This window comes from Zychaea mexicana (assembly GCF_025766255.1).
Source record: "Zychaea mexicana strain RSA 1403 chromosome Unknown BDB00scaffold_24, whole genome shotgun sequence".
Classification (NCBI taxonomy): Eukaryota; Fungi; Mucoromycota; class Mucoromycetes; order Mucorales; family Lichtheimiaceae; genus Zychaea; species Zychaea mexicana.
The window spans coordinates 245,350-270,720 of NW_026516687.1; the positions used below are offsets into that span (position 1 = coordinate 245,350).

Genomic DNA, 25,371 nt, shown 5'->3' on the forward strand with positions numbered 1-25,371 from the left:
GCTCAAGAAGTTTCATGCTGGATTGTTTTTAGGACATTCTAAATTTACACACATTTTTTATATTAATTGCCCAATCAATTTGCGACCATCTTCTATTTTTTGCTCAACGCCACGCTTCCCTCTCCCCAACCAATGCCCCGCTGCGATTGGATGTAACATTGGCTTAGGCCTTACGCAGTGCAACATGAAAGAGAGATCAGCAACAGCGAAACTTTTATGCGTCGTCACCACCACACACTCTCTCTCTCTCTCTCTCTTCCTTTTACTATTTCCTTTCTTCCTCCCCTACTCAACTCTCTTATGCCACTTTTATTCAACCAGTCTACACTCGATTTGATAAAAGCCATCGTGGTCGAGCATAGGTGGCTGATTCGACTTGCGACAGCTGCTTTTGGTTTGCGCCTTGTGTACAGCAAAATCACCAAACCACCCGCATCACTTTGTCATATCCCCCAGGCCGGCTTTTTCGCCGTGTTGATAGCGATTGCAAAGCAAAAGCCGATCGATCAAATAGCGCGTCAAGTTACCCTCCCAGCTGCTGCCAAAGGTGGCAGCCATGGTTTCTATGTGGCAAGCTATCACTCTTTTTTTTTTTTTTGGAGAGAGAGTTATACTGGTAACCATAGAGTATTTACCTAACAACTGAAAGTTTCTTTAGCGCTTCGACAATCTTGGCTGGACAGTGCACGTTACGCGTCCAGAAGCTGTCAAAAAAATCCTAATGACGAATGGTTGTTGTCCTGCGAAACAAGAAAAAAAACCGCATTATGCGCAGCAATAATATTAGCTAGAAATACTCATATAATACTACGTTTTACTCTCTTACAAAGACCTTTTTCCCAAGTCAAGCACTTCGATACATACTCGAAGAGGCACTTTGGCCGGACGTCTGTTGCTTGGTCCAAACATTCTCTTTTTGGCTGGCGAGCAATGGAAAGAACAGCGCAAGGTAAATGTTATAATATCCTCTTGACAGAACCCCTCTGTTTAATTAAAAAGCGACAACCCTCATAAGTCTGGCACACACACCCGCAAAAAAGCGGTTTGATTTTTGTTGTTGGTCACCTGCCCTCCATGTACACAAAAGCCACAATGTATAAACAACAGCTAAACTTTATTTCCATAGGTGATCAACCCTGCCTTTCACCGAAGCATGCCCATCCAGCTCTTTGGTCGCCTATCTCAAAAAATGCTGGATGTCATGGAACAGGAAACTGGACCGGTTGACATCCATGCCATGAGTCAGCGCTGGGCGTTGGATGTGTTGGGCGAGTCGGCCTTTGGGTTTCAGTTCCATGCGTTGGATGACCGCGACACCAATGAATGGGTCACGCGGTACAACTGTGTCGTTGAATCGGCTCAGAAGCCATTCTATTTCATGTTTCCGTCCATCGAACGGCGATTCAAGACTTGGATCCCGGAACGTAACAAGGCACACGGCGAGCTCTCGATCTTCCTGAATATGATGAGCTCGATTGCCGAGAAGAAGCGACAAGCACTTGTTGAAAGTAGTAGTAGTGGTCCCAATAGTTCGGGCTCAAAATTGGCAGCAAATGATCAAGAGAAGGATTTGTTGACCTTGATGATTGAGGCTGAACAGGAAGGTCAAGGCCGCTTATCAGACGAGGAACTGCAGGTACATTTACTTGCTGTTGGGGGGGCGTTGGGCTAAAAGACCTGAAGTGCTCATCTAAAGAACCCCTCCCCCTACCCTGTTGTAGAGCAATCTTTCTGTCTTCTTTTTGGCTGGTCACGAGACCACGGCAGCAGCCATTGCATTTGCTATCTACCATTTGGCAGTGAATTCGGTATATATTTATATATATATATATATATATATATAGATTGAAAATAGGAAAAACATTCTTGTGTGTTTGTAATCTCTAGTTAAAAGCGTGAGAAAATATTTTCTCCATGGTCTTTTAAAACTTAGGATATACAGCAGCGTGCCCGAGAAGAAGTGACCAGAATCTTTGGTGATGGATACGATATCTTGCCAACAGTTGAACAAACACGCGAATTGGACTATTTGAACAGAGTCATTAAAGAAGTAAAGATCTGTTGTTGTTGTCGTTTTATTCTCCTGCATGTTTTTTGAATACTTTTTTTTTTCTGTTTAAACGAATCGACTTTAGACTTTGAGAATGGAACCTCCGGCTGTGAGCATGGTTCCACGCATAGCAACCCAAGACACCGAGTTATCAGGTGTGTTTATTCCCAAAGGCACACGGCTTACGGTCGATCTCTACGAGCTCCACCACAATCCAGAGGTTTTTATTTAGCTTACCTTTTCTTTTTCGAATGGGTTTGATAGCCCTGTAAAGTAATAATGCTATTCCTATAGGTGTGGAAGGATCCAGATCAGTTTGATCCCGACCGATTTGCACCTGGGGGAGAATCAGACGTGATGGCCGACGGTATGCCATGGGCTCCTTTCTCAAATGGATCGCGCCAGTGTATTGGCATGAATTTCAGTCTGATGGAACAACGTGTTTTGTTACCAATGCTATGTAAGCCGAAGCTTTCTTTCTTTAATATAAATGATGTTTCCTGTCTTTTTTAGTTTGCTAAACGCCAACGGGATTATTACAACAAAATGCTATATAGTAATGAAATATGAATGGCGTTTGCCGGAAAACTCGATCCACAAAGAAAAAGTGATTACGAACGGACTTGGTGTTATCAAGCCAATCGATCTTAAAGTGATATTCACCAAGCGTTACTGAACAGTTCTTTCTTGTCTACGCGTTCTATCCAGCCATTCAGTGCAGAGTACTTTGTGTGATAATGTTGAATAATATATTATTTCCAGCCGTCTATTGATATCTCTTCCAGGGAAACGCGTCAATTATGCAATCGACTAGTAATCAATTATAGTCTTCCAGCATGATTGAAATCCTGCAAACAATTTTTTCTTTTCTATACAAGTCTTGTGAATCAGTCCCTGCAGTGTAGATTGCTGTCCTGCATGTTGTGTGTCTCATGACCTCAGGTTTCACATACCACATTTCAGTCCGTGAAATCTTGACCTGAGGGATAATTATTGATAGTTGGAACAAAGGAACATTGGTACTGTTTTAACAAAGATTGCTGGAGGAGTAAAGTCTTTGAGTGTGTTGAGAGCTTTTGGTAAAGGGAGTGGTGGTATATTTTGCTTTGTGTCGACAAAAAGTCATTGCGTTGGTACGCCAATTGCATCCCATGCTAGTCCCCCAGCGTACATTGCGATTTTTTCTCTTTTCTTTGAACTGTCCGGCCCCGCGGACTCTCCATTGCATGTTACAGCCGTGGTGTCTGACAAAACCAAAGTCATATTGAAATAAGAGGACAGCTAATCCAACCTTAGAAAAGATCATTCTTAACCACGGAATGACAACAGCGTACCTGGAACTACCTTGAATCATATTATAACATTATCATATCAAAGTCATTTATCGAACATAAGTAAAGAAAACAGTATAAAACAAATGATGTTTTACACCGTAGCTAACCAGATTAAAAAATATAAACCAACAGAAAGTCTCGCCTCCTTTCGGAAAATTTCCTTTTTACGTATGTCACGGATAAGCAGCTTATGTGACTAGCACGAGTCGAGGGTCTGTCATTTCTTTGCCTTTGAGAAAATACATACAAAAACCTGGCAGGTCTCAATCGACTAGTTATGTTTTGCATTATGAAGAAACGTTTCTTGAAAATCACATCAATGTCAGTTTAAGCGTTCTTTTTATGCGTTTGCCAGCTTGTTTAATTACCAAAGACATCTAGTATAAGTGGAAACCTCTACTATGGTCAATCGCCTAAATAACGTAGCCTCTTGGGATACCCAAGGACAGGCTCTTGCACCTATTTAAGATGACGACTGGCGGCATATAAGCACATACTTCGTCTACGACAGTTTGAGGTGGCAATTGTAATGATATATCTACTCAACGCTTCGTTTTCATACAATGACTTTGAGAAAGGAGCACTTGTTGCCTTTGCTTAGAACATGATGGGCATGTTCTTCACAATCTTGAGTAAATATGATCGTAGTTCTATAAGCCTCTCCTTGCTAAAGCCGCCAGCATACCCCTTGCCACACTCGTCTACTGCAATGCTGAGACCGTTCTTGATAAAAGGAAGGTCTGGCAGTACCGACCGCTGCTGATATTCAATCAGCTTGTAGGCCGCTATTTTCAAATCTGAGAGACAAGTACCATCCCCAAAAACTCTACTGTTATCTAGTATTTGTAATAATGCTTTACCATAAAATACTCAAGGTCATGCTGAATAAGACACGTATGCATTTGGGGAACAGGGGCTTGTCAAACGAAATGGGTTGGTTGCATTGAATGGGTGTGCTGTACAGTAAGTTTTTGGCCTGTCCCTGTAAGCTCGGTAACTTAGACATTCCAGACAACTATAACGCCCCTTTAGTTCTTTAGTAGCCAGTATATCACATGATTTGAAGTATTAACTAATGAGATTTCTCATCATGACAATACGTAGAGACTCAAAGTTGTGCTGCTGTTGCTGTGGTTGCTGTTTGTCAAATAACAATGATCATCATGTAGTAGTCCATTTCATCATTACGACGGTTATCAGAAAAGGATATTTGAGCGCATGAATTTCTTACCTTTGTACTGTCGGCGGTTCATAGATGCTTCACTTACTTTTAAAATCTATGATGATAGAGAACACATTCGCTGCACGACCAGCGTATTTGATCCGATTTTTGCAGCGCGTATAGTAATCCACCTTCGCTAGATTTTCACCGACACTACTATTAATACCCTTTACTGTTAGAAAATCGTCAATACAGAACCAAAGAAAAGGTATATTTTTGACGAAAATTGTTTTTAAAGATGTATTACCGTAACTAATAATGGTATTGTCAAATTTGACTCGTCATTAACAAGTTAACATATGCGTTGTTTGCACATCGTGCGTCTAGGGTCATTAGTATCAGCTTGATGTATTGTTACACATAATAACCAAATTGTTGAAGGTAAGAAAAGATTTGCGCGTTCAGCAGTATCACTATTGCTTTTGATATGATACTTTTAACACTAATACGCACAAATATAACCTAGCAAAATTAAAAAAGCAATGAATAACGAGGACATCAGATAGCTATAAGCAGCGCTTTAATTAGGTATAAACTTTTCTATCTTCTTTTCGTAAAAGCTATCGTTATCCTCGACTGTAGACGATTATCGTTGTCATTTCTGCTACTTTTATGCTACGCAACTAATCATGGTAATGGCTATATTGTTGACGCTACGAGTAGTTGTGTGATAATAAATAAACGTAATTGGCAATACAATATGCATAATACCCGCATAAATGAAACATAATTTGGCAATTTATTTGAAATATACACGCCCCCCTCCTTCCTTTGTTCTTTGTCGAAGCTACTCAAAGGGCACCAATGCTATTGCTATTAGAAAAGTTTTGCAGGAAAACAGTAAAAATTTGCTCGAGTTTTCGCTGTCGCCCCAACAATGAAGAGTCAACAAGCCTCCCTAAATCAAAATGGATTCAGTAAAAATTCGTTGGGTTGATTACAGTAGCCCTCAACGTGGTGATGAGCATGAGCTGTGCTGTCGTTATAACGATGAGGATGATGATGATTTCTGTAAGACTTATACATCTGGGCCGAACTATAATATCGGTACGCACATATAAAGATTGCTCCTTTTTTTTTGCGATTGTGCTTATTGTCCGTCACACACGCAACAGGAGCGTGGGTATGTTACGTGAGGATTAGAACTATAATAGACTACAGTAATAAACAGAGACATTGCTCAGGGACATGAGATGATCATCAGACAGCTATGTATACACTATATCACTGTTTCTCCTATACTTGCTACTACTACTACTACTACTACTACTACTACTACCAAATGCATCTGAATTGAACTTCCGTTATCATTATGCTTCTTGTGTAATAAGACGATCCATTATTGTCGACATCTTACGTTATGCGTAGTATAGAAAAACAGACCGCATATATCACATTGCTTTCTTGTTATTGCTGTAAGGAAGGATCGACCTTGTCAAAAAATGCTGTTGTTGTCACTAGTTAATTCTCCATCCAGAGAAGTGGGAAAAGCTATTGGTAGGCTATATCTGGCTGTTGTTTTAGTGCCTATATACCGTTCCTTGATTGTATAATACTATAAATGACGATGACGGCAATTTATCATTTACAATTACGATGGTTATCAAAAGAAGGGAGGGACGAAACAATTTACCTTTTGACACCGCGTGGTTTAACTCTAACAAGTTGTATGTGTCAACAAAACAGTGGGGCTGCGGGTGATGATGCTGGTAAAAAAGAAGGGCTGTTCCCAACAAACAAACAAAACATATGCCGTCTCTCTCCACCTGTTCGGAAATGGATCAAGGTTGCATAGCCGATTATCTTTGTCAAAAAAAAAAAGCTTGTGTCACTGCAGCACCAAACTGGTATTTCTTTTTCGTGTCTTTTGTCGCAAAAGAGAATGGCCACGGTACGTTTGTCATACCATGGCGCTATTGGGAATGCGCCTCGGTGCTACGATACATCCACGGAAGCGATGCCGCTGTGCCATGTCTCTCCCGTCTCCTCGATATTAACTAAAGACCGCATGAACAACGCAATCCAAGGAGAGGGGCTGAAAGAAGAGCTGCTTGACATGCAGCAAAACAAATCATCGCATTATTCCGCACCACCATTAGGCTGCGTCCGCGGTAAGAAGACATAAGCAACGCTCAGCTTCACGATGACGCTATGTCGAGAGCAGAAGAAAGAGCGACCACTGGGTATGGAGTAGTAGGACAACACAGCGATACAATAAGTCAATAACGATCAGTTGATAAAGGCCGCCAAGTCTGAGCACGAAACCCAAAAGAAGGTGTTGTATTAAACAGCATCACTGAGGGACATGATCAGCAAAGGAACTCTTTCCGATTGCTGATCCATTTGGCTGCATACGAACGTTTCACTGCATGCAGCGGGCCATCAGTGTTCTGCACTGTCCCGCCTCCATCTCCTTTGCCGCGTTTTGTTTATATTTGCTCAACTAAAGTGGCAAGAGGAGAAAGGGAGGAGTGTCCACATGGAATGACGAAGCTTATGTTGAGGATGCATCCATCAGCAGCAGAAATCAACTGAAGCCTAAAGAGGTAACAAGCCATTAAAGTCACCTCTTGTCGAATGATTTAGCAATAAGTGCATGTGTTAATAACAGTCGGATGTGGAAGCGAACAGCAAGTGTAGTCTGCTGTATGTGTGAGCTAGTGCTGTGCGTGTGCTGTGTGTGTGTGTGCGTATGCGTGTGCAATCAACAAGGTGGGCGGATTTGGTTATTAAAATAGATTTGACCATTTTTATATCGTTGTTTTTTCAGATGATACGATGGGCTTTCTTTTTCTCTTCTTTCTTGTTCTTCCCTCTTCTTTTCTTTGTCACTCTTTGCTCGTCCACACCTCCCCCCGCTCTCTACACCTTTACTTTTTTTCTCCACGCGCGAGGAAGGGGTCTACCACACATACTTCTATCAGGCACCACTACCACTACCACCATGGGTCAAGCAGCTAGTAAAAACCAAGGGGCACTCACCTTTGGCCACGTTTCTGTCTCCTCCTCCACTTCCTCCTCTCCCGCTGCCACTGACAGCAGCAGCAACGACACTACCGAAAGCAGCAACACCGATAGGTGTAAAAGCAGCAGTAACCGCAAGCGCAATGACCTCGTGCTTACACATCCCCATCTTTACGCATTAGCTGAATCGCCAATGATCCCCTCACCACCACCGACTCCGTCAACAACACCAAAGTGCGCCACTGCTGTGCTGCTTGGTCGAGTTGACTCGGGTTATGACGAACAAGCCATACACAACAGTAATAATAGCAGCAACCATACTCAGCACATACAACAACAACAACAACAACAACGATTACTGCCAAAAGAGCTCGCTTACATTGACGCAAAGTACTACAGCAGCTCCTCTTCTACGAGCGCCCGAACGTATAAAATGAATGAAGACGACGGACATAGTGACGATCAAACACATGCGGGGACAACGGAAACGACAACGACGACGACTTTAAATGTGCGATTTACATTTCTGGATGCGTGCAGTAGCGGCACTGTGGACAAATCAATGCAAGAAATCAATCTCTCGGCCCGACGGCTCGTCAATCTCAGCTGCAACATTGCCCGTCTGACCATGGTACGGAAATTGGACTTGTAAGTTAATATTTGATTCTTATCGCTACCGAAAGAGGCGGGAAATGTGCATGTGTGTGCGTATATGAAAGGGGAGAATGGGCGAAAGAGGGAAAAAGTGCGTGCGCGCGCGTATGTATATCGACATAAATTAAAATGAGAATGTGTGTGGGTGTGGGTGGGTGGGTGGATGTGTATTCTATCTTACTGCACGTTGGATGGATCTGGATGTAGGGGGGGGATTGTGCAAAACGAAATGAAAGGAGGAACGATTGAGGCCGCATGCATAAGTGGCAAAACATGACCGGGTGAAGAGGGGTCTGTTGCTGTTGGCAAGAAAAGAGAGAAAGCAATGCTGACGTATTTTTGTTTATCCAGATCACATAACCAGCTTACGTATTTACCAGAAGCTATCGGCTGTCTGGAGAACCTGGAGCACCTTCGTCTATCACATAACCAGCTCACAGAGATACCCGACACAATAAGCTGTCTATCAAAGCTCACCGAATTCGACGTCTCGTACAATCACATCACCGATCTCACCCCATGCTTCCGCGTCGTGTCAAAAAAGCTACATACCCTTCATGCCGCCAACAACACTATATCACATCTGTCCTATCACATTGCCAATATGACACATCTCGCTACACTTGACCTCTCCGGTAACCCCATCCAAGTACTGCCCGCCGAGCTAGCACAGTTACCATACCTTCGACGTCTACAACTGGATGGATGTCCATTAAAAACAGAAGACACGCATGCATATTCATTACGGCAAAGAGGTCCTCCGAGTCTATTGGAAACATGTGCACGGATTGTTGTACGGCAACATCAGGAACAGCAGTTTTTGCCATACGCAACAACAACAACAACATCATCATCATCACCATCACCTCTATCACGGAAAGAAAAACATCAAAAACAGGGACGACAGCAACTTTATGCAACGAATGACCTACCTACACACCTTGTCACATACCTCCATTCTGCTAAAGCATGCTCATCTTGTCACGGCCCTTATTTCGACAGCTATGTCACGCGCGGTCAGTGGGTAGAGAAAGCGGATGTGATGGTACCGTTGGAACATCGATTGTGTACGGCGCATTGGGTGGATGAGGATGACCGCATCTTGAACATGTTTGCCCAACAACCATTACCAAAACCAACAGCTATGATCATGTGGCCTCCTGCCGGTACTGCAGGCAATACCACGACCACAAATTCTGCTGCTACTGCTGCTGGTGCTCATGGCAACAATAATACTGCATCATCATCGTCGTCGTCACGGTACCGACGAGGCACCCATGGTAACAACCATCGATGGATCCACAGCGCAAGTCAACAACTGTTGCTGGACGATGCAACAGAAAACACCATAATGGATTCAGGGTCTTCGTCATCGTCTTCATCTACATTGCAACAACAACAACAACATCAACAACATCAAGAATCAGATAGTGCATCCAAACTGCTATCACGATGGCGGACGCAAAACAAAAAAGTGAACAACCAACGCTCAGGCTTTTTGGTGCTGACAAAGCTGAAACGGCCTGGACAGCATCATAAAAAGAGGATAACACGTCAAGAAATGGGTGAAGAGGATGAAGTGTAGTAAATAGCAGTAGTAGCTTCATTTGTGTATTATACAATGATAAAAAAAAAGGAGGGGCTCGTTGAATACAATACCATCAACCCCCACTCTCTATCTCTCTGATGATGATCGCAGTCTAGCAAACGTCAGTTTCAGAGCTAAAAGGAGTGGCTGAGAGGGGAAGGGAAAAAATATAGCACAGCGCGCTCCGTCGGCATCTTCGGCAAGTTTTTTTGATGGTGACACAAGATTGCTGTGTTAAAACTGTACGTGCATGTCCACGCAACACGCCCTTTTTTTTTCCCTCTTTTTCCATTCCGCCAAAACAAAAAAAAACTATCGAATCCACCAAAAGATGAGTTCATTTTTAGATCGACTTCGTCGTCGTCCATCCCAAGAATATCAGCCTGTGGGCCATCGAGAAGAACACTTTGAATCTGCAGAAGTAGTCCGTGACGCTATCATTGGCTTGTCGGGTATGGTTTTAATTTACTGCGATATAATTCTTTTATCACTATCCTTGGGCTTATGCAAAAAGCTCTTTTACAGACGGTCTCACTGTACCCTTCGCACTCGCCGCCGGTTTATCCTCGCTTGGTGTTAGCAAAATCGTGGTTTACGGTGGTGCAGCTGGTAAGTAAGCTTCTTGCCAAACAACAGCACTCGCTTCATAGTTAAACTCATTGTCTTTTTGTGTGTTTTTAGAGCTTGTCAGGTAAAAAGAAACAGCGAGTTGACATCTTTGTAATTTATAGCTCATTGTTGTTGTTTGTTTATTAACCCAATCTTCTTTTGTTTGGAACACAAAAAAAAAGTGGTGCAATTTCAATGGGTTTGGGAGGCTACTTGGCAGCACGGTCCGAAATGGACCATTACAAGACAGAACGTATGCGCGAAGAACGCGAAGTGGAAGAGTGCCCGCAGGACGAGGAGGATGAAATTGTCGAGATTTTAGAACCCTATGGCTTGGATCGTGAAGCACTTCAGCCCTTAATCGACCAGCTCAAGAGTGACCCCGAAAAGTTTGTCGACTTTATGATGAAATTCGAACTTAACCTTGAAATGCCCGATCCACGACGAAGCTGGGTGAGTTTGATTCACTATCGATTTTCTCATAATGGGCAGCTGCATATTAGCTTTTTGATTCATTTTTCTCACGAACGTATTAATGACACATGAAATGCTAGATCTCGGCATTGACAATCGGCTCCTCGTACTTTATTGGCGGCTTGATCCCATTACTACCATATGTGTTCATGGAGGACGCCACATTGGCTCTGTACATCTCGATCGCCGTCACCTCGCTCACGCTGTTGATCTTTGGCTACGCCAAGAGTCGACTTATCAACCCCAAGGGTGCATTCAAGGGCGCCATCCAGACCTTGCTCATTGGTGCTTTGGCAGCAGGTGCAAGTTACGGTATCGTCTACTTGCTCCCTTCTGAAAATGATTTTTAAACGAATATCCCGCCAACCACCATGCTTTCATCCACATAACAGCCATAATCTCTTTCTCTCAGCACATTATTCCATTCATTCATTCATTCATTCACATGCATTGTATCACCCAACTCTTCTCACACTCCCGCATATACATCAAAAATACCAAAAATACATCACCTTATGATATAGACATGCATGCAATTTTTTAATCTTTACATTGTTAGACTATCCAGCATACTTTCCACGCGTGCTCGGTCAATCTCACTATCCAAATACTGTTGACCCCCATCTTCCAAAAAGTTCTTCTGAACGTATTCTTCGTATGAGCTGTACTGGGTTGTATCTATACATTTAAATAATCAGTATTGCTGCACTACTAGTGTTCGCGCCTTTGACTACGTACCATGCGCTGCTTGTGCCTGATCCAAGATATAACTGATGGATTCCCATACTTCTGGTTTGCGTAATCGAATCAATCCGTACAGTTTTAACAGCGTATCGTTCCATGGGACGCCTGCCACGGTATCCGTATCCACAATGTCCTTAAACTCCATAAATAGCGCATCGTCATCGAGGATCCGTCGGATACGAAGCAAATGATCTGGAGAGCCTAGTTTGCAACTATCAATCAGCACAATTTCCCCCATCTCGCCCGGAGCTCACTCGCCTTTTGAAAAGTTTATATTACCTTGTTCAGCAGAGGAGTGTCGTTGATCGTTAAGCACAGATTCCACGCCAGCACGCGTTGTAGAGTCAAGGGTTGCCAAGAAACCAGCAATAGATTCCATGACTTGCGCATGCTGGGCATCCGGATAGTCCAAAAGTAAGCTTCGTATGAATGCTTCCAACTGGTTGTCATTGTTCAACACAGAATCCACATGACGAATAAAGAAGAAACTTTCTGTTACGCGTGACAGAAGCGAGTCGTAGTGTGGATCCTTATGTGCTGCTTGCATAATGTGTTGCAGCTCAGGCCAAAAAGTGGCTCGTTCAGTGGTGGTTGCTGTTGCTGACATTGACATGACACCTTGCAGTAGTGTCACAACACCATTGAACAATTCGGGTGTGTATCGTGGGGCCAGTAAAACACTTTCGAACTCTTGTTGGTACTCATCAGCACTTGAAAACGTCGATCGAATTGCACATAGAAAATTATATAAATGAAGTGCTGAATGAGGATGGGCTGTTGTTTGTGCCATGTTGACGTTTCTTGGAAAAGAAAAAGACGAAGAAAGAACAAAGAACTTTTGTCTGCATAAATTTGGGGGAATCAACCCGACCCTGCCAATTATGTGCTCTCCACAGGGAAGCCCATCGTATTACTGATTCATTCTTTCACCGCGTCCAATTTCACCGACCAGAATATATTTCAAGCTCTTCACTTACATTCATCAGCTTCAAACAATGTGTCTCTACAGAACGTGAAGTTTATGTGGTGTACGGTGAGAAGCAAAAGGTTCTTTAATAAACAACACTTGACATTCATTAGGACCTTGTCATGATGTCATCAGAAATATAAATAATTTTTATTATCTGTGACATGCTACAGCTTTCTTCAAGTATATTATACAGTAAGAAGACTGATTCAGTAAGAGCGTGTATCTTGTTATGATTAACTCTATCCAGATTCGATGTAACCAAGCTTGACAAGTTTGGCACACATCATATGAGAAAAACCCATTGAAAGAGCATCAAAGCAGTGGTTGATAAATATCAATAGTTATACCTTTGTCTGAAGGTGGAATTGTCAATTATGCATGCTGCGACTTGATTAATGCTGCTTACTGCTGCAGAAGGTATGGGGGATCTCTTAAAAATGTATAAGGTAGTAGACGCGAGTCATGTGTCAATATAATAGAAGAGGTTGTTGTACGAAATGGATGTCAAAGAGCTATTATCATGAAGCAAACCTAGCAGTTGAAGATGTGCGCCAAAGACTTATGATAGTGATGGGAAGTATGATGCTTGACTTACTACCCTGTTGCAACCTATCACCAGTATACTAAGGTAAGCACCAGACTCCGTATTGCTCTACTTTTGCTGATCGGATCCTAAGAGGGTGAATAACCTTTTTGAAGGCATTTCTATTTATTACACTACATATCGGAGTGAGTCAGTAATTGCAGTAAAAATTATATATGTTACAAGAAAGGAAGAGATATAGCAATACATACAAATCCTTGCGGCATGGACGTGAGGGGTTAAGCATATTTCATTATCTTTCTAATGACAAATAAAAGACTAATGGGGGTGGTAGTTGATGGGCAAAGTTTCGTCACCCTTTTTGTATATCGGAATGACTCGTGCAACTCGCCATGCTAAAGGAGTAAAGAGTAAAGGACCATCTCCAACACAGTTGAAATAGAGGGGTTAAGGGTGGCAAGAGTTCATCCTGAATGACAGCAAACCTCTCTGCGTGCAAATAGTTTACGCCAGGTGCTTTGTGACAGGCAACGTTTCAAGTGTCAAGTGATGATTGAACCTAAAGGAGAGTGAACGGTCCTCTATTTTATGTGGACTTGTTTCCTGAATGGGAGGATTGGCACCAGCATATACTATTTCCAAGTGCTGTTTCATCCTTTTGGCAGAAACCTTCTGTGGGCCCTCAGTAACTGTAAAGGTTGGCTGGATTCTACGATTTTGGCAGATGTGGTGGATAGATGCAGCAGTTGTCATTGAAAAATCATTGACTGAGAGTTTGTGACAGAAGAAATCACGTCAAGTTTATCATCGCCAGTTTTTGCAGTAGTACCTTGACGCTCTTTACTGCGTCTTAGTGGCATTGCATTCAAACTGCTTTGTGTATACCTGTAGTAGCTGCTCGGTCACATTGGTAGTAGCAGTACTCTTGATGATGGTTGAAGGCCTAGGGGAAGGGGAGCAATCCTTAACCATAGATTAAACCTTTGTATCATTGACCTTGTAAAGGTTATAGTTTAAAAATAATGTTAAAAATGGTATTTCTTTTAAATGATGTATCTTTTATAAATATAATTATAATTAATTTAAAAAAAGGTTTAACTTTTTGAATTTATTTTAAAATTTTAATGATTAAAAAAGATGAAATATATAAATGTTTAATCCTTCAATTGATAATTATCTTAAAGATTTAAGTTTTAAAAGATAAATAGATAGAACCTTTATGAATTAAAAGCTCCCCCTGGAGTGGTAACGAAGATTCTAACTTACAGGAGTAATAAGTTGCTCCTCCCTCCAGTACACAAGGTGTTTTACACCTTATGCAGCGACTCTTTGTGGTTCTTTCTCCAGAGAAAGGTTCTCGAAACTCCATAGAAAATCTTTGATTTTCGGCTTAGCAGTTTTGAAATGTTTATCCTACTATATATATAACTTTTAAATGTAAAACTTTACTTAAACTATAATTGAGGATTATCCTTCCTATTGTAATTTGTCTGTCTGAGACCAATTAGCTTCTTTTGGCAGATGGGACTTTCCTACCGATTGTTTAATCTAATGCTATAGAGATGTCAGTGGTGAGGGAGTCTGTGAGTTGTTCGATGTCTTGTTTGGTGTCAAGAGTTATTGCATCCAGTAAGTTATGTGAAATTGGTGTAATTGTTTATTAGGGTATGGTAGAATAGAGGTTGCTAATAATAAAAATGAATCTCACTAGATAGAGAAGAGTGCAATTATATAGTGTTATTTAATACTTGGCTGCTGGGGCGAACTGTTGTTACTGTTCGATGGCAGGGTGTTATTTTTAATGACTTTTTCTGGGATTTTTTGTAGTTTTTCTAAGAGTTTAGGAATAAAAAAATAAAAAAAAAATAAAGGTGCAAATATGTATATCTTTTTCTACAGGTGCATCCCTTTTTCTATAGGTGCATCTAGGGGTCGCAATCTGACCCACGGGTCAAAACCGACCCGTGGGTTGAGGACGGGTCAACGGGTCGGGTTGATGCTTTTCTGACCCGTGGGTCGACCCATCCAACCCTTGACCTGACCCGTTGACCCGTCGTGACCCGTGTATACACATAATATGTATGAAGTACTTATATTTAAGTAGTCAATCTTCTTGTTGGGAAACATCATTAGTTGTCAATATATCTGCTATAGAACTATAGCATAAAACGTACTTAATTCTTTTTATTGTGGGATTATACTTTATATTCAACAGTATGGGATAAGTAAGCTATAAGCAATATATATGATACAATGATAGGAGTAAAGAAGTAGCAATAGTGCAATAAGAATATACAATAGAGGGTGGCAGTAAGAGACGCGATTTAACAAAAGACAGAAAAGGAATTGAGAAAAGAAAATCGAAGGAAGAAGAAAGAAGTGAAAAGAAAAGGGAAAAGGGAAAAGGATAAGGGGCATATAGGGAAGTCGATTTTCAACCACACTTTAAATATTATGCTTTCTTTAAAGCATGTGAGCCTAAGCGATTTCTTTTGTGATGGCACAGAACCCTTTACCTTTAAGAATAATCACTCAAAACGTAGATGTTGCTAGCACTGCTAGGAATTTGCGTGCCATCATCTTAGAGAGCTATATATATATGGAGTTTTGCACTTCCAGTGCTCAAGTTCAGGCTGATTGACACTTCCTTGATCACTACATTAAAATCAATCTTGACCCGTCAACCCGAGTTTTGACCTGTCGAGTTGAACGGGTCGGGTCGGGTCAGTGTTTTCTTGACCTACGGGTCAACGGGTCAGACCCTTGACCCGACCCGACCCAACCCGTCCAATTGCGACCCCTAGGTGCATCCCTTTTTCTATAGCAGCATCCCTTTTTCTATAGCAGCATCCTTTTTTCTATAGCAGCATCCTTTTTTCTATAACTGCATCCCTTTTTCTATAGCAGCATCCTTTTTTCTACTATTATTTATAGCAGCATTTATTTTTCTATGAGGATAAGTAAGGTAAAGTAAAGGTAACATAAGGTAACATGGCCGAGATGAAAGGGTTTGTTTATTAAAGAGCATGAAGACCCGCGCTCAATGGAGCATATGGTCGCCCTGAAGTGCTTATATACAAATAAATTATGTAACAGTCTAGGGATATAAAAACCCTGCAAGTTGCCAGGGAAAAAAGTAGTAGGTGGGAAGAGAGTGCAAGCGAAATTCAAAGTAAGTGTAGGAGTGCGCTAAAGAAGTATAAAATAAAGAAGTTCAGCAGCCTGTGTTTCGATGGTCCGTGCACAGTTGGTTAGTACAATCTGAGTTGAAATACGAGTGTGAGCGTTAGTGTGAGAGTGTGTGGGGAGAAGGGGGTGTATGCGGGAAAATCTTTTTTTTTTTGTCTTGTTTGACTGTTTTCTTTTTGTCTCTTTTTTTGACTTTTTTCTGTTTTGCGTTCTTTTTTTTGTTTCTTTGGTTATTTTTGTCTATGGTTCAGTTCTTTTGTTTTTTTTTGTTTTTTTTCTTATTCTCAGTTTTTGTATATTTTTAACATTATAACGAAATGCGCTCATTATGAAAAGAGACGATCGACTGTTGCAAGAAGCGTGTCGGGGTCGAGTCGTGGTGGTGGTTCTGGGGACAACCAGTCCAACAGTTCTTGTCCGAGGTCGTCGGAGTCCGGCCAGTCATCATCCGGGTGGCATGTTCGGTCGATATCCGCCATTACTGCCATGAGCTTTGGCCAGTGGCGTTGCCAATAGTCGATGATGGTGGGGGAGCGCGGTTTCCGGCGAGGCAGCTTGTTCAACAGAAAGTCGATCGGGTTTGGTTCCGCGTCAGCAGGCACCCCAAGACACGACGCCACTTGGAGGCAGTCGATCAGATGATGGCGACTTGTGCGAGTGGTGCCACAAAGGCAAGAAATTGGACGACCTGGTAGCCAACCCATGCGCCAGCGCAATAGGCGGCTCCTGTCACGGGTTGTCATTGGTAACCAAAGAATGGGATCGATACCGAGGGAGGGACGTGCGGCCTTCAGCAGTTTCCCGCTGTGCTGATCACTGCGAAGCATCTGCAGGTTTTCCATGCGGTGGGTGCGGATGACAGTGTTGAGTGCGCGTTTATCAGCGTCTTGTGGTGGGTCAGGCAGCTGGGACCATAGCAGGTTGTGCTTAAGAAGCTTGCACCAAAGATGGTCTTTTGCACGGAGGAGAGGACGAAGCTTGGACAATAGAGCATCGGCAGGCAGGAAGTGGGCACGGATGAGGAATTTGACGCCAAGGATCTGCACCCGTTCGGCCATAGTTGGTAACCCAGTCATATGACGGAAAACGGTTGTTGAGGAAGTGCGATGCCCGCCAAAGATCATACGTAAGCATTCATCTTGTGCTGTGTTGAGGGCTTTCGTTTCGTACTTGTAAAAGTTGCAGAGTGCCAAGCCATACTCCATTTTTGGGCGGATGAACTGTTGGTAGAGGCGGGTAGAAAGGAGACGCGGAAACCCTGAAGGATTGCAACCAATGGTTTTGAGGGTGGACATTGCTGCACGAACCGAACCCGTATTGCGTTGGATCAGGGCCTTGGTGTCGATTTTCATGCTGGTGTTGAAAGGGACGCCCAGGTATGTGAACTGTTGTTGGGTAATAAGCGGTTGGCCGTACAAGTGGAGTGGCTGAGAATTTGGTGAGGAGCTATGGGGATACAAGGCAACGCACTTTTCTGGGTTCCATCGATAACCAAGCTGGTAGGAATGTTCCTCAGCCTTGGCAAGTAAGCGTGGCATTTCTGCAGCGTCGGCCACAAGAGCTACATCATCAGCATACAACAAGCAGTTAACCCACTGCCCACCTACCGGTCGAAACACAGGCTGAACTGAAGAGGAAACAAAATCATCTGATGGTGATGAAGAAGAAGTAGTAAAAGAAGAAATGTGGGTACGTAGAAAGGCGGGAAGAGAATTAATGTAGAGGGAATATAAGTGAGGGGACAAAATTGATCCTTGTAGGACACCGGTTGTTGGCTTGAATGAACTGGATTTGACACCAGAGAGAATAACCTCTATGGATACCTCATCGAACAGATTCCGGAGGAGACCAAGTAGAGCAGGAGAGGCCACAGGAGCAAGCGCACGCCAAATAATCGCACGATCAACAGTGTCGTAAGCTGACTTGATGTCAAGGAAAACTAGGACAGGCAATCGGTTACGTCCACCAGCACGGCGGTCTCTTTCGGCAAGCTCTTGTAGACATAGGGCTTGGTCGAGGGCACTACGTTGCGGACGGAAACCACCTTGGGCTATATCAAGAGGGGGAGAAGCAGCATGAAGACTGTCGGATAAGCAAATTTCCATTATTTTTTGAAATACTGATGTCAGGCTAATAGGGCGGTAGTTATTGGGCATAGTAGCATCCCCTTTTTTGAATATAGGAATGACTTGTGCTACACGCCATGCTACAGGAGTTAATGACCATTTCCAGCAAAGTTGGAACAAAGCAGTTAATGGTGGCAGCAGTTCATTGTGGATCGGTGAGAGCATTTCAGCACGCAGGTGATCAACACCAGGTGCTTTACGGCGAGCAACAGTTTCAATGGCAGTTTTTACTTGAAGGTGAGTGAACGGGCAATCATCCTCAATTTCATGTGGTCCATGTGCTGGGAGGGGTGCTTCATCTCGATTTGCTGGTAAGTTGGCACCGGCATATACCATTTCTAGGTGCTGTTTCATGCGTTCGGCTGCGACTTGTGGACCGGCGGTATCTGTAAAGGTTGGCTGTACTTTACGATTTTGGCGAATATGCCTGATGGATGCGGTGGTCTTTGAGAAGTCATCAGTGGCAAGCTGGTGACAAAAGGTGCGCCAGGTTTGACGTCGCCGTTTTTGGATCAAGGACTTCATGCGTTTTACTGCTTCTTGGTGCCGGGTGAGCCACACTCCTTTTTGTATACCTGTTGCTGTGCGACTGCGCTGATAACAATGTTCGCGATGATTGAAGGCCTGCTGCAATTTATCGTTCCAAAACCAGGTGGCCTTTGGAAGTCGCGGAGCTTTTCGACCCAAAGTCTCATCCAACGCGTTGTGGATGGCTGTGGTGAGGCTGTTGGCCAGCTGTTCGATATCAGGCTCAACATCAAGGGTTAGTGCATTTTGGAGACTTTCATGAATACTGCCGACATGATCTTTAAAGTTTTGTTGGTATTCTTGTCGTTTGTTAGTCTCTTGTAATTTGCTGAGGGCCCATAGTTGTCGTGGGTGGTCGAGGCGGTCGGGAGGTGGAATCGGGGTGGTGAAGGAGAGATGAACTGGTTTATGTGGAGAGCCAAGGTCCTGCTCTGTTGCTATAGTCAAATCCACATTATCCAAAGTATTAGTGCTCACAAACAAATCAATGATACTTTGTTCATAGATGTCGGTCCGTTCTCGGAACCGCTCAAAGGTGTTCTCGCCAAAGGTGAGTTCAGCATTCCAGCAATGCAGTTGTCGTGCACGGATCCAATCACGGAATAGCACACCGCGGCCATTTGTAGTGCTGTCGCCAAGTAGTTGGATATCACGGGCGTTGAAATCACCGCATATGATTGTGTTTTGGCAAGTGCTATTAGGATCTAAAGGAAGGGAATGGAGGATTACCATGGCCTCGGTATCAGAGAAAGAGCGGGAGGGGGGAAGATAGACACAATGGATAAGGAGGTCAATGACCTGGCATGATAATACATAAGGGGATGTGGAAGGGAGTACATTTACGGGGTAGGGGAAGGAGGGATTGACTAGAAGAGCAACGCCCATTTGACCACGATTATTATTATTAACCGGTTGGCCATATGTGTGATGTTGGATCCAGTCAGTAGGGTAGCGATGTGGGGAAAGTAGAAAGGTTTCTGTTAGAAATATTAATGATGAATCTGAAAATAAAGTAGTAATTGGTTGTATGGCCTGACGGACCATACCATTTGCATTCCATAATGTTAATCTGATATTATTTGTATTTGTCATATTAATTATTGGGAATCGTTATGAGCGCTGTTAGTTGTTGTGCTGCCACTTTGAGGCTGTTCGTTACCAATGATCGGGCTATCCGATCTGCTATCACCCATGGGGGCATCACCGTCATCATCAGTGCCTCTGCCAAGCGATTGCAAAGCAGCAATTGCAGCAGCTTCGGCCTCTGGAGTGGTTTGTCGAGAGCGAGTTGATCCACGGACATCATCATATTCTTCCTGTGTGATCAAATTTTCCAGAAAGAAAGAACGAGCAACTGAATACTTTACCGGTGCACGGATAAAACCCAGGGCTTTAAGTATGTGACCATGGTGGACTTCTGTGATTTTCTGTGTACGTTCTTCCACGGTTAGTTCAGCTAGTTTTGGATCTTTTAGTAGGTTGGGATCCAAGGGATTAAAGTCATCTTTGACATTGACACCGAGCTTGAGCAGGCGAGCTGCTATAGCACCAGCATATTCGTTATGAACCAATAAAGCTGCAGTTTGATGGTCGGGAAAATGGATGTCTAAAACACGCGAATTCTCGATCCGGAGCGTGCGCAAAAGACCACGCATGTTGGTGATCGTCATACGATGGCGGCAAGGGATATAGATGAATTGATATCCCTGGTTCGCTGGAACTTCGGTCAAGTGGCGGGCTGCTGCTGCAACTGCACGCTTCTTGGGTGCACGGACACCTTTAGCTGCTACTTTGGCGTAGCTAGGGGTAGTTTTTGATGCTGGTAGTGAAGAGGGTTTTTCAGTGCCAGGTGCATATTTGGATGCCTGCGATCCTTGCGGTGCTGGGTCCTCCGAACTGGTGATAGCTGCGTGCTCTTTTTGCTGCGGTTGATGTTGTTGCTGGAGCTTGGCTATCTCTGCTCGTGCTGCTTGGAGTTCTTGTGTTAGTGTAGCATTTTCTTTTATTAGTTTGCTGTTTTCGGCAAGGGCCTCTGCCAGCTGTGCGACCACTTTGTTAGTTTTATCAATACGCTTATGGATGTCCATAACATATTGTGGCATGTTAGGGTGAAGGTGGTCATATTGATCACTATCTTCTCTGGCAGTTTCCGTAGCAAGGCGTTCAATATGCTCGGCCCAGTTGTTTTCATCAAACTGTTGTTGTTGTTGCTGGGGCACAGGTAGGTCGATATGTTCCTCGTGTTCGGTTTCCATTTCAGTAGCAGCTGTAGTTTGTATAGGCTTTTTGGTACTATGCAAAGGAGAGGCGTTCTGTACCCTTGGTTGTTGGCGTTGATACGTACCTGCTTCAAGGGCTGCAACAGTGAGTGGTTCCAGCATGATGCTATGGGTGAATTTTTTGCGGCATTGCATGCAGTGGAAGGTGGGGGCTGGGGGGTCAAAAGCTGTGTTAAGGTCAGCGGACATGTTAATGGTACCAAAGTCCTTACATTGTGTGTTCGGGCACACAATATAGGGTTTTCCAGTGGCAAAGTTCTGTTCCACAGTTTTAATGAACTCGGGGTTCAAAGGCTGTTTGTAAGGGGCAGCTCCTTTTTTACCAATAGTGCTCGTTACTGCTGTTGTCTTCGTTTTCGGCGCTTTGGTCATTTCGTTTTGACAATTTTTTACAATTGTTGAGCGCAGAGATGATGTCCGATTCTTTTTGAATGCGGGGATTGTTGATGGCCGCACAGGTATGTGAGATTGGCGCAATCGCTTCGGGCGTGATGGAATGGGGGCTGCTGATGCTGAATGGTTTTCGCCAGATGGGGATGAGTGCAATTGCGAAATGTCGCTGGACACTTGGCTGTTAGTGGGCGTGTTGTTGGTACTGTTCGGTGGTATAGGTGTTGAGGGTGCTATTTTTACTGATTTTTGGGGGGTTTTTTTGTAGTTTTCTTAAGAGTTTTGAGCGAAAATAATAAAAAGTATGTAGGTCACTATCCAAAAAAAGTAATGGAGAGTGGAAGAAGCGTGGTAACATGGTAACATGGCCGAGTTGGTCTAAGGCGCCAGACTCAAGTTCTGGTCTCGCAAGAGGCGTGAGTTCGAATCTCACTGTTACCATCAGCTGTCGAATTCGACAGTTCAACTTTTCCATAATCTGAGTTTTTTTCTTTGTTTTTTTTGTTGTGCGCGAACTCTATTATTGTTTATATTCATTCTTTGTCTCCTTTTCATAGCTCTCCGACGATCTTTCCAATATCTTAATCCTGACATGCTCATAAGAATAAGCTGTATTTTGTAAAATTGATGCGACTATGCCAGTACAATTAAATAAAACAATTATAATCATTGCAAATCGTATTTGGCTTGTAGACAGTGGTTCCCTGTTTAATTTCAACCTCAAAGGGGTTTTATAAAGTGTTGAAACTACTGAGGGTTGACACACATGAGCGTGATTCAAGCAGTATTATCGCTTGAAGGGGGTGTAGAAAAAAATTGGAAAAACTGAGGGCTTATGATATTCAGAGTGAGATTAAACAGAGAACCACTGTACTAAAATACCGTGCTACGTTCCCAGCAGCGGTGGGAAAGGAATCACTCCAAAGCTATGTAACGGTCATGAGAACGTTTATTATTATGAAAGCTATGGTATATTTATGCTTTTAAATATAGCATGACTTTGTGTTTGGCATCGAATCCAAAGAAAAAAAAAGAGTAATAGTAGAATGCCATCCTGATTTCTACGATTGTCAATTTCAAAAGGAACTTATTTTAAGGTAGATATTACTATACGCTGGATCTGGCTAGCATCGCAAGATACTGTTGGAGATGCTGGTATGTGTAGAGAGGCAAGAACTGTACTACAGTGACATGGTATAAAAAGTACAAAATTGCCAAATGTTTCTTGTCTTTTTTTTTTTTTCAAAACTATTTAATAAATACGTCGCTCCTGTACTGTACTGAAAAACATATATACCTTCGTCTAGAAAGTGGAAGATGTAGTCCTTTTATGTCTGAAGTGTGAGATTCTTCCAAAAACGCATACTGGTTTGAGCTAAGCACTCAATAAGCTTAATCTTTTACTCACATAGGAGCGCTGGGTGGTGTATTGCATTCGTATGTGGTGAGTTGACTTAAATGTTTTCGCCACAGGAAAGCCGAGACCGATATGGGTTAACTGAACATACCCAACCAAGCCCGTATTATGTATCATACACCGTCAACTGTACCAGCTCTATATATTATAATCCGCGAATTCCGTTCTATCATCACGGGGTGGATTTATAAAAAGTTTGTAGTTGCTAAGGGTAGAAGTAAAAATAATTTTATATGCATTCTTCTACACCAAAGTCGGCCAACAATGAACAGGCACTTGTAAGCAAGTCAATTTTCAACAAAAAAAAATACCCAAAAGCGCGTATGATTTAATTCCTTATTACTCATACCTACATGAGTACTAGAAGATTATAGGGATATACGCGAATGTACTTCTTGTAAGCTGTATTCACCATGATACTAATAAAATCTTCACCACGAGCTACATCTGCTGCATCAATAACAGGTATGATACGTTTCAGTCGCTCGTCATATTCTCCCTCGAATAGAATAACCGTAACAATCGACAGTCCAAAAGCGAGCTGCTTGCCGATTTGCCCTAGCGGTGTCATAGTAATGATATAGATCGACGGATTTATTTAGCTGTTCCTGCACGCAAAAATTTATACTTACTGGGGTCAACAGCAACATTGTACAAGGCAGGGGTGGTGATGGTGGTATAGTTCTTGAAGACATTATCGCTCAAAATATAAGAGAAAGACTGAAATGACAGTATTCTCGAGAGACGCCATCCTTATCAGAGAACGGTAGCCCAGCTGTACCAGCAAACATTTATTGTAACAGTGAATTAGCATCTCAGGTTACCATCTTTAGCCTGTGACATCGCGGCGAGAATGAAGGAGGGTGTGCGCGTCGTTTTTATCTCAGTCAAGTCAGTGTGAGATTGAGAGAAAAAATCCATATGTCTTCAGATCGCCTGTGTTGATGCAAAGACTCTTGGTCTAGTCGAACAGTACAGTCAAAAGCACACTCAACGCTCGGGCGACACTTGAAAGCAAACCATCGGAAACTGGCAATGATTCGGCTCATTTGATGGCTTCAGTTGCTGGCCACATGTTTCTATGGTAGACTTAATCCAGCTGCATAAAGCATAATACAACAACACAGGAACTACTTAATTGAAAATATAAAAAGTAGTTCAGCACAAACTTGCATCCCTCTAATATTAAACGTCACCTTACTGAGCGACGCAACATCACGTATAACGTGTACAGCGATATTTATAATTTCGCAACAGTAACGACGTCAAAGAAATTGATTCGGGTAAATAGAAACACTCTTCAACACTGGAAAGCATGACTACACGCAAGACTGTATTTTCCTTGACGAGGCATCTTTCAACGCCAGCATGACCCATATTCCGCTTGTGGCGCACCAGAGTGTATATCATCAATCAAACAATGAGATATAGTTCCAGATCGCTTATGGCAGCTGCCTCTAGTATTGGTCCCCTTAAGGCATATATAATTTCCACCAAAGGTCGAAAATATAGCCATGACTTTCCGCCGGTTGAAAAAGCGGTTGTAACGCGGCTCAAGGAAGACAGAATGGGTCAATGCAAAACGAAATCACGAGTTCACATGTATGCCACCTTACTCACCTCTTTTACACCACACCATTAAGTTTTTCTCCCAAGGCTAAATCAGTTTACAGACGCGATCCCTCAAAGGATGATATAGAAAGCGACAGTGTTATTAATGCAGTTAGTAAGAGCTAGAAGACGATAAGAAGGCAATGAGGATGAACCAGTAGCCAATAATTTACAGCTTACAGTCTAATTCAAACAGATTTATTCACAGAGCTTTTAATGACGGTGGTAGCCGAAGTGACTCTAGGTGACTCTGGGGACTGGACTGCGCACTCAGTTGTATATTTCAGTGAGCACTGTAATCATGCTGATAATTTTTAGCTGTATATTCCCGTTTGTCGCTCATTTTTAACTATACTCCTCTCGCTTGTATATCTGAATCTTTCAGTTCACCCTCTTTTTTGTTTCTTTCTTTGTATGTCCACACTATTTTTTATTGCTACGATTTAAGTATGCAAAATATGCACAAACTTATTAACATCGCGAGACATAGCGACTACTAAGAAGCGACGGCGTAAAGGCATGATTGAATAGAAAAAAAATGACATAATAAGAAATAATGATACGAGGGAGGAACGTCATGCGGAAGGATGAGAAACAACGCGTGTATAACAAAAACGGCAAAAGATACAGTGAAAAAGTGTTCAAGCAAGGACTAAGAGTAGAAAGTATAGTTCTTAA

General features: G+C 42.7%; 5 protein-coding genes and 1 non-coding gene across 6 annotated transcripts; 4 read left to right on the forward strand and 2 right to left on the reverse strand.

Moving 5' to 3' along the window:
* Positions 1-132: 132 nt before the first annotated feature.
* Positions 133-2,726, forward strand: BDB00DRAFT_882628 (cytochrome P450; the record flags this gene model as incomplete). The annotated part of the gene is made up of 8 exons (XM_053128164.1): positions 133-152; positions 871-949; positions 1,127-1,636; positions 1,722-1,808; positions 1,934-2,050; positions 2,136-2,270; positions 2,345-2,510; positions 2,608-2,726. 8 exons carry the CDS (start codon positions 133-135, stop codon positions 2,724-2,726), a joined length of 1,233 nt encoding a protein of 410 aa, XP_052981207.1.
* A 4,667-nt stretch (positions 2,727-7,393) lies between these two features.
* BDB00DRAFT_279938 (uncharacterized protein) lies at positions 7,394-9,936 on the forward strand. Its single transcript, XM_053116770.1, has 2 exons — positions 7,394-8,218; positions 8,576-9,936. The coding sequence occupies exons 1-2, from the start codon at positions 7,551-7,553 to the stop codon at positions 9,807-9,809; spliced, it is 1,902 nt and encodes a 633-aa protein (XP_052981208.1). The 5' UTR covers positions 7,394-7,550; the 3' UTR covers positions 9,810-9,936.
* A 164-nt stretch (positions 9,937-10,100) lies between these two features.
* BDB00DRAFT_927880 (Ccc1 family) lies at positions 10,101-11,245 on the forward strand (the record flags this gene model as incomplete). Its single annotated transcript, XM_053128904.1, has 5 exons — positions 10,101-10,264; positions 10,338-10,421; positions 10,494-10,503; positions 10,604-10,874; positions 10,976-11,245. The coding sequence occupies exons 1-5, from the start codon at positions 10,144-10,146 to the stop codon at positions 11,243-11,245; spliced, it is 756 nt and encodes a 251-aa protein (XP_052981209.1). The 5' UTR covers positions 10,101-10,143.
* A 197-nt stretch (positions 11,246-11,442) lies between these two features.
* BDB00DRAFT_870933 (uncharacterized protein) lies at positions 11,443-12,429 on the reverse strand (the record flags this gene model as incomplete). The annotated part of the gene is made up of 3 exons (XM_053126767.1): positions 11,443-11,573; positions 11,634-11,840; positions 11,919-12,429. 3 exons carry the CDS (start codon positions 12,427-12,429, stop codon positions 11,443-11,445), a joined length of 849 nt encoding a protein of 282 aa, XP_052981210.1.
* A 7,664-nt stretch (positions 12,430-20,093) lies between these two features.
* BDB00DRAFT_870935 (uncharacterized protein) lies at positions 20,094-23,653 on the reverse strand (the record flags this gene model as incomplete). Its single annotated transcript, XM_053126768.1, has 2 exons — positions 20,094-21,898; positions 23,518-23,653. The coding sequence occupies 2 exons, from the start codon at positions 23,651-23,653 to the stop codon at positions 20,094-20,096; spliced, it is 1,941 nt and encodes a 646-aa protein (XP_052981211.1).
* Positions 22,024-22,106, forward strand: BDB00DRAFT_t40. The gene has a single exon. It is a non-coding gene; the product is annotated as a tRNA-Leu (tRNA).
* Positions 23,654-25,371: the final 1,718 nt, after the last annotated feature.

Bases quoted from the DNA above. Each gene is read 5' to 3' on its own strand.
- BDB00DRAFT_279938 (XM_053116770.1), top strand. From the start codon at position 7,551: ATGGGTCAAGCAGCTAGTAAAAACCAAGGGGCACTCACCTTTGGCCAC. The intron at 8,219-8,575 runs GTAAGTTAATAT...TTGTTTATCCAG, and splicing joins ATGGTACGGAAATTGGACTT to ATCACATAACCAGCTTACGT.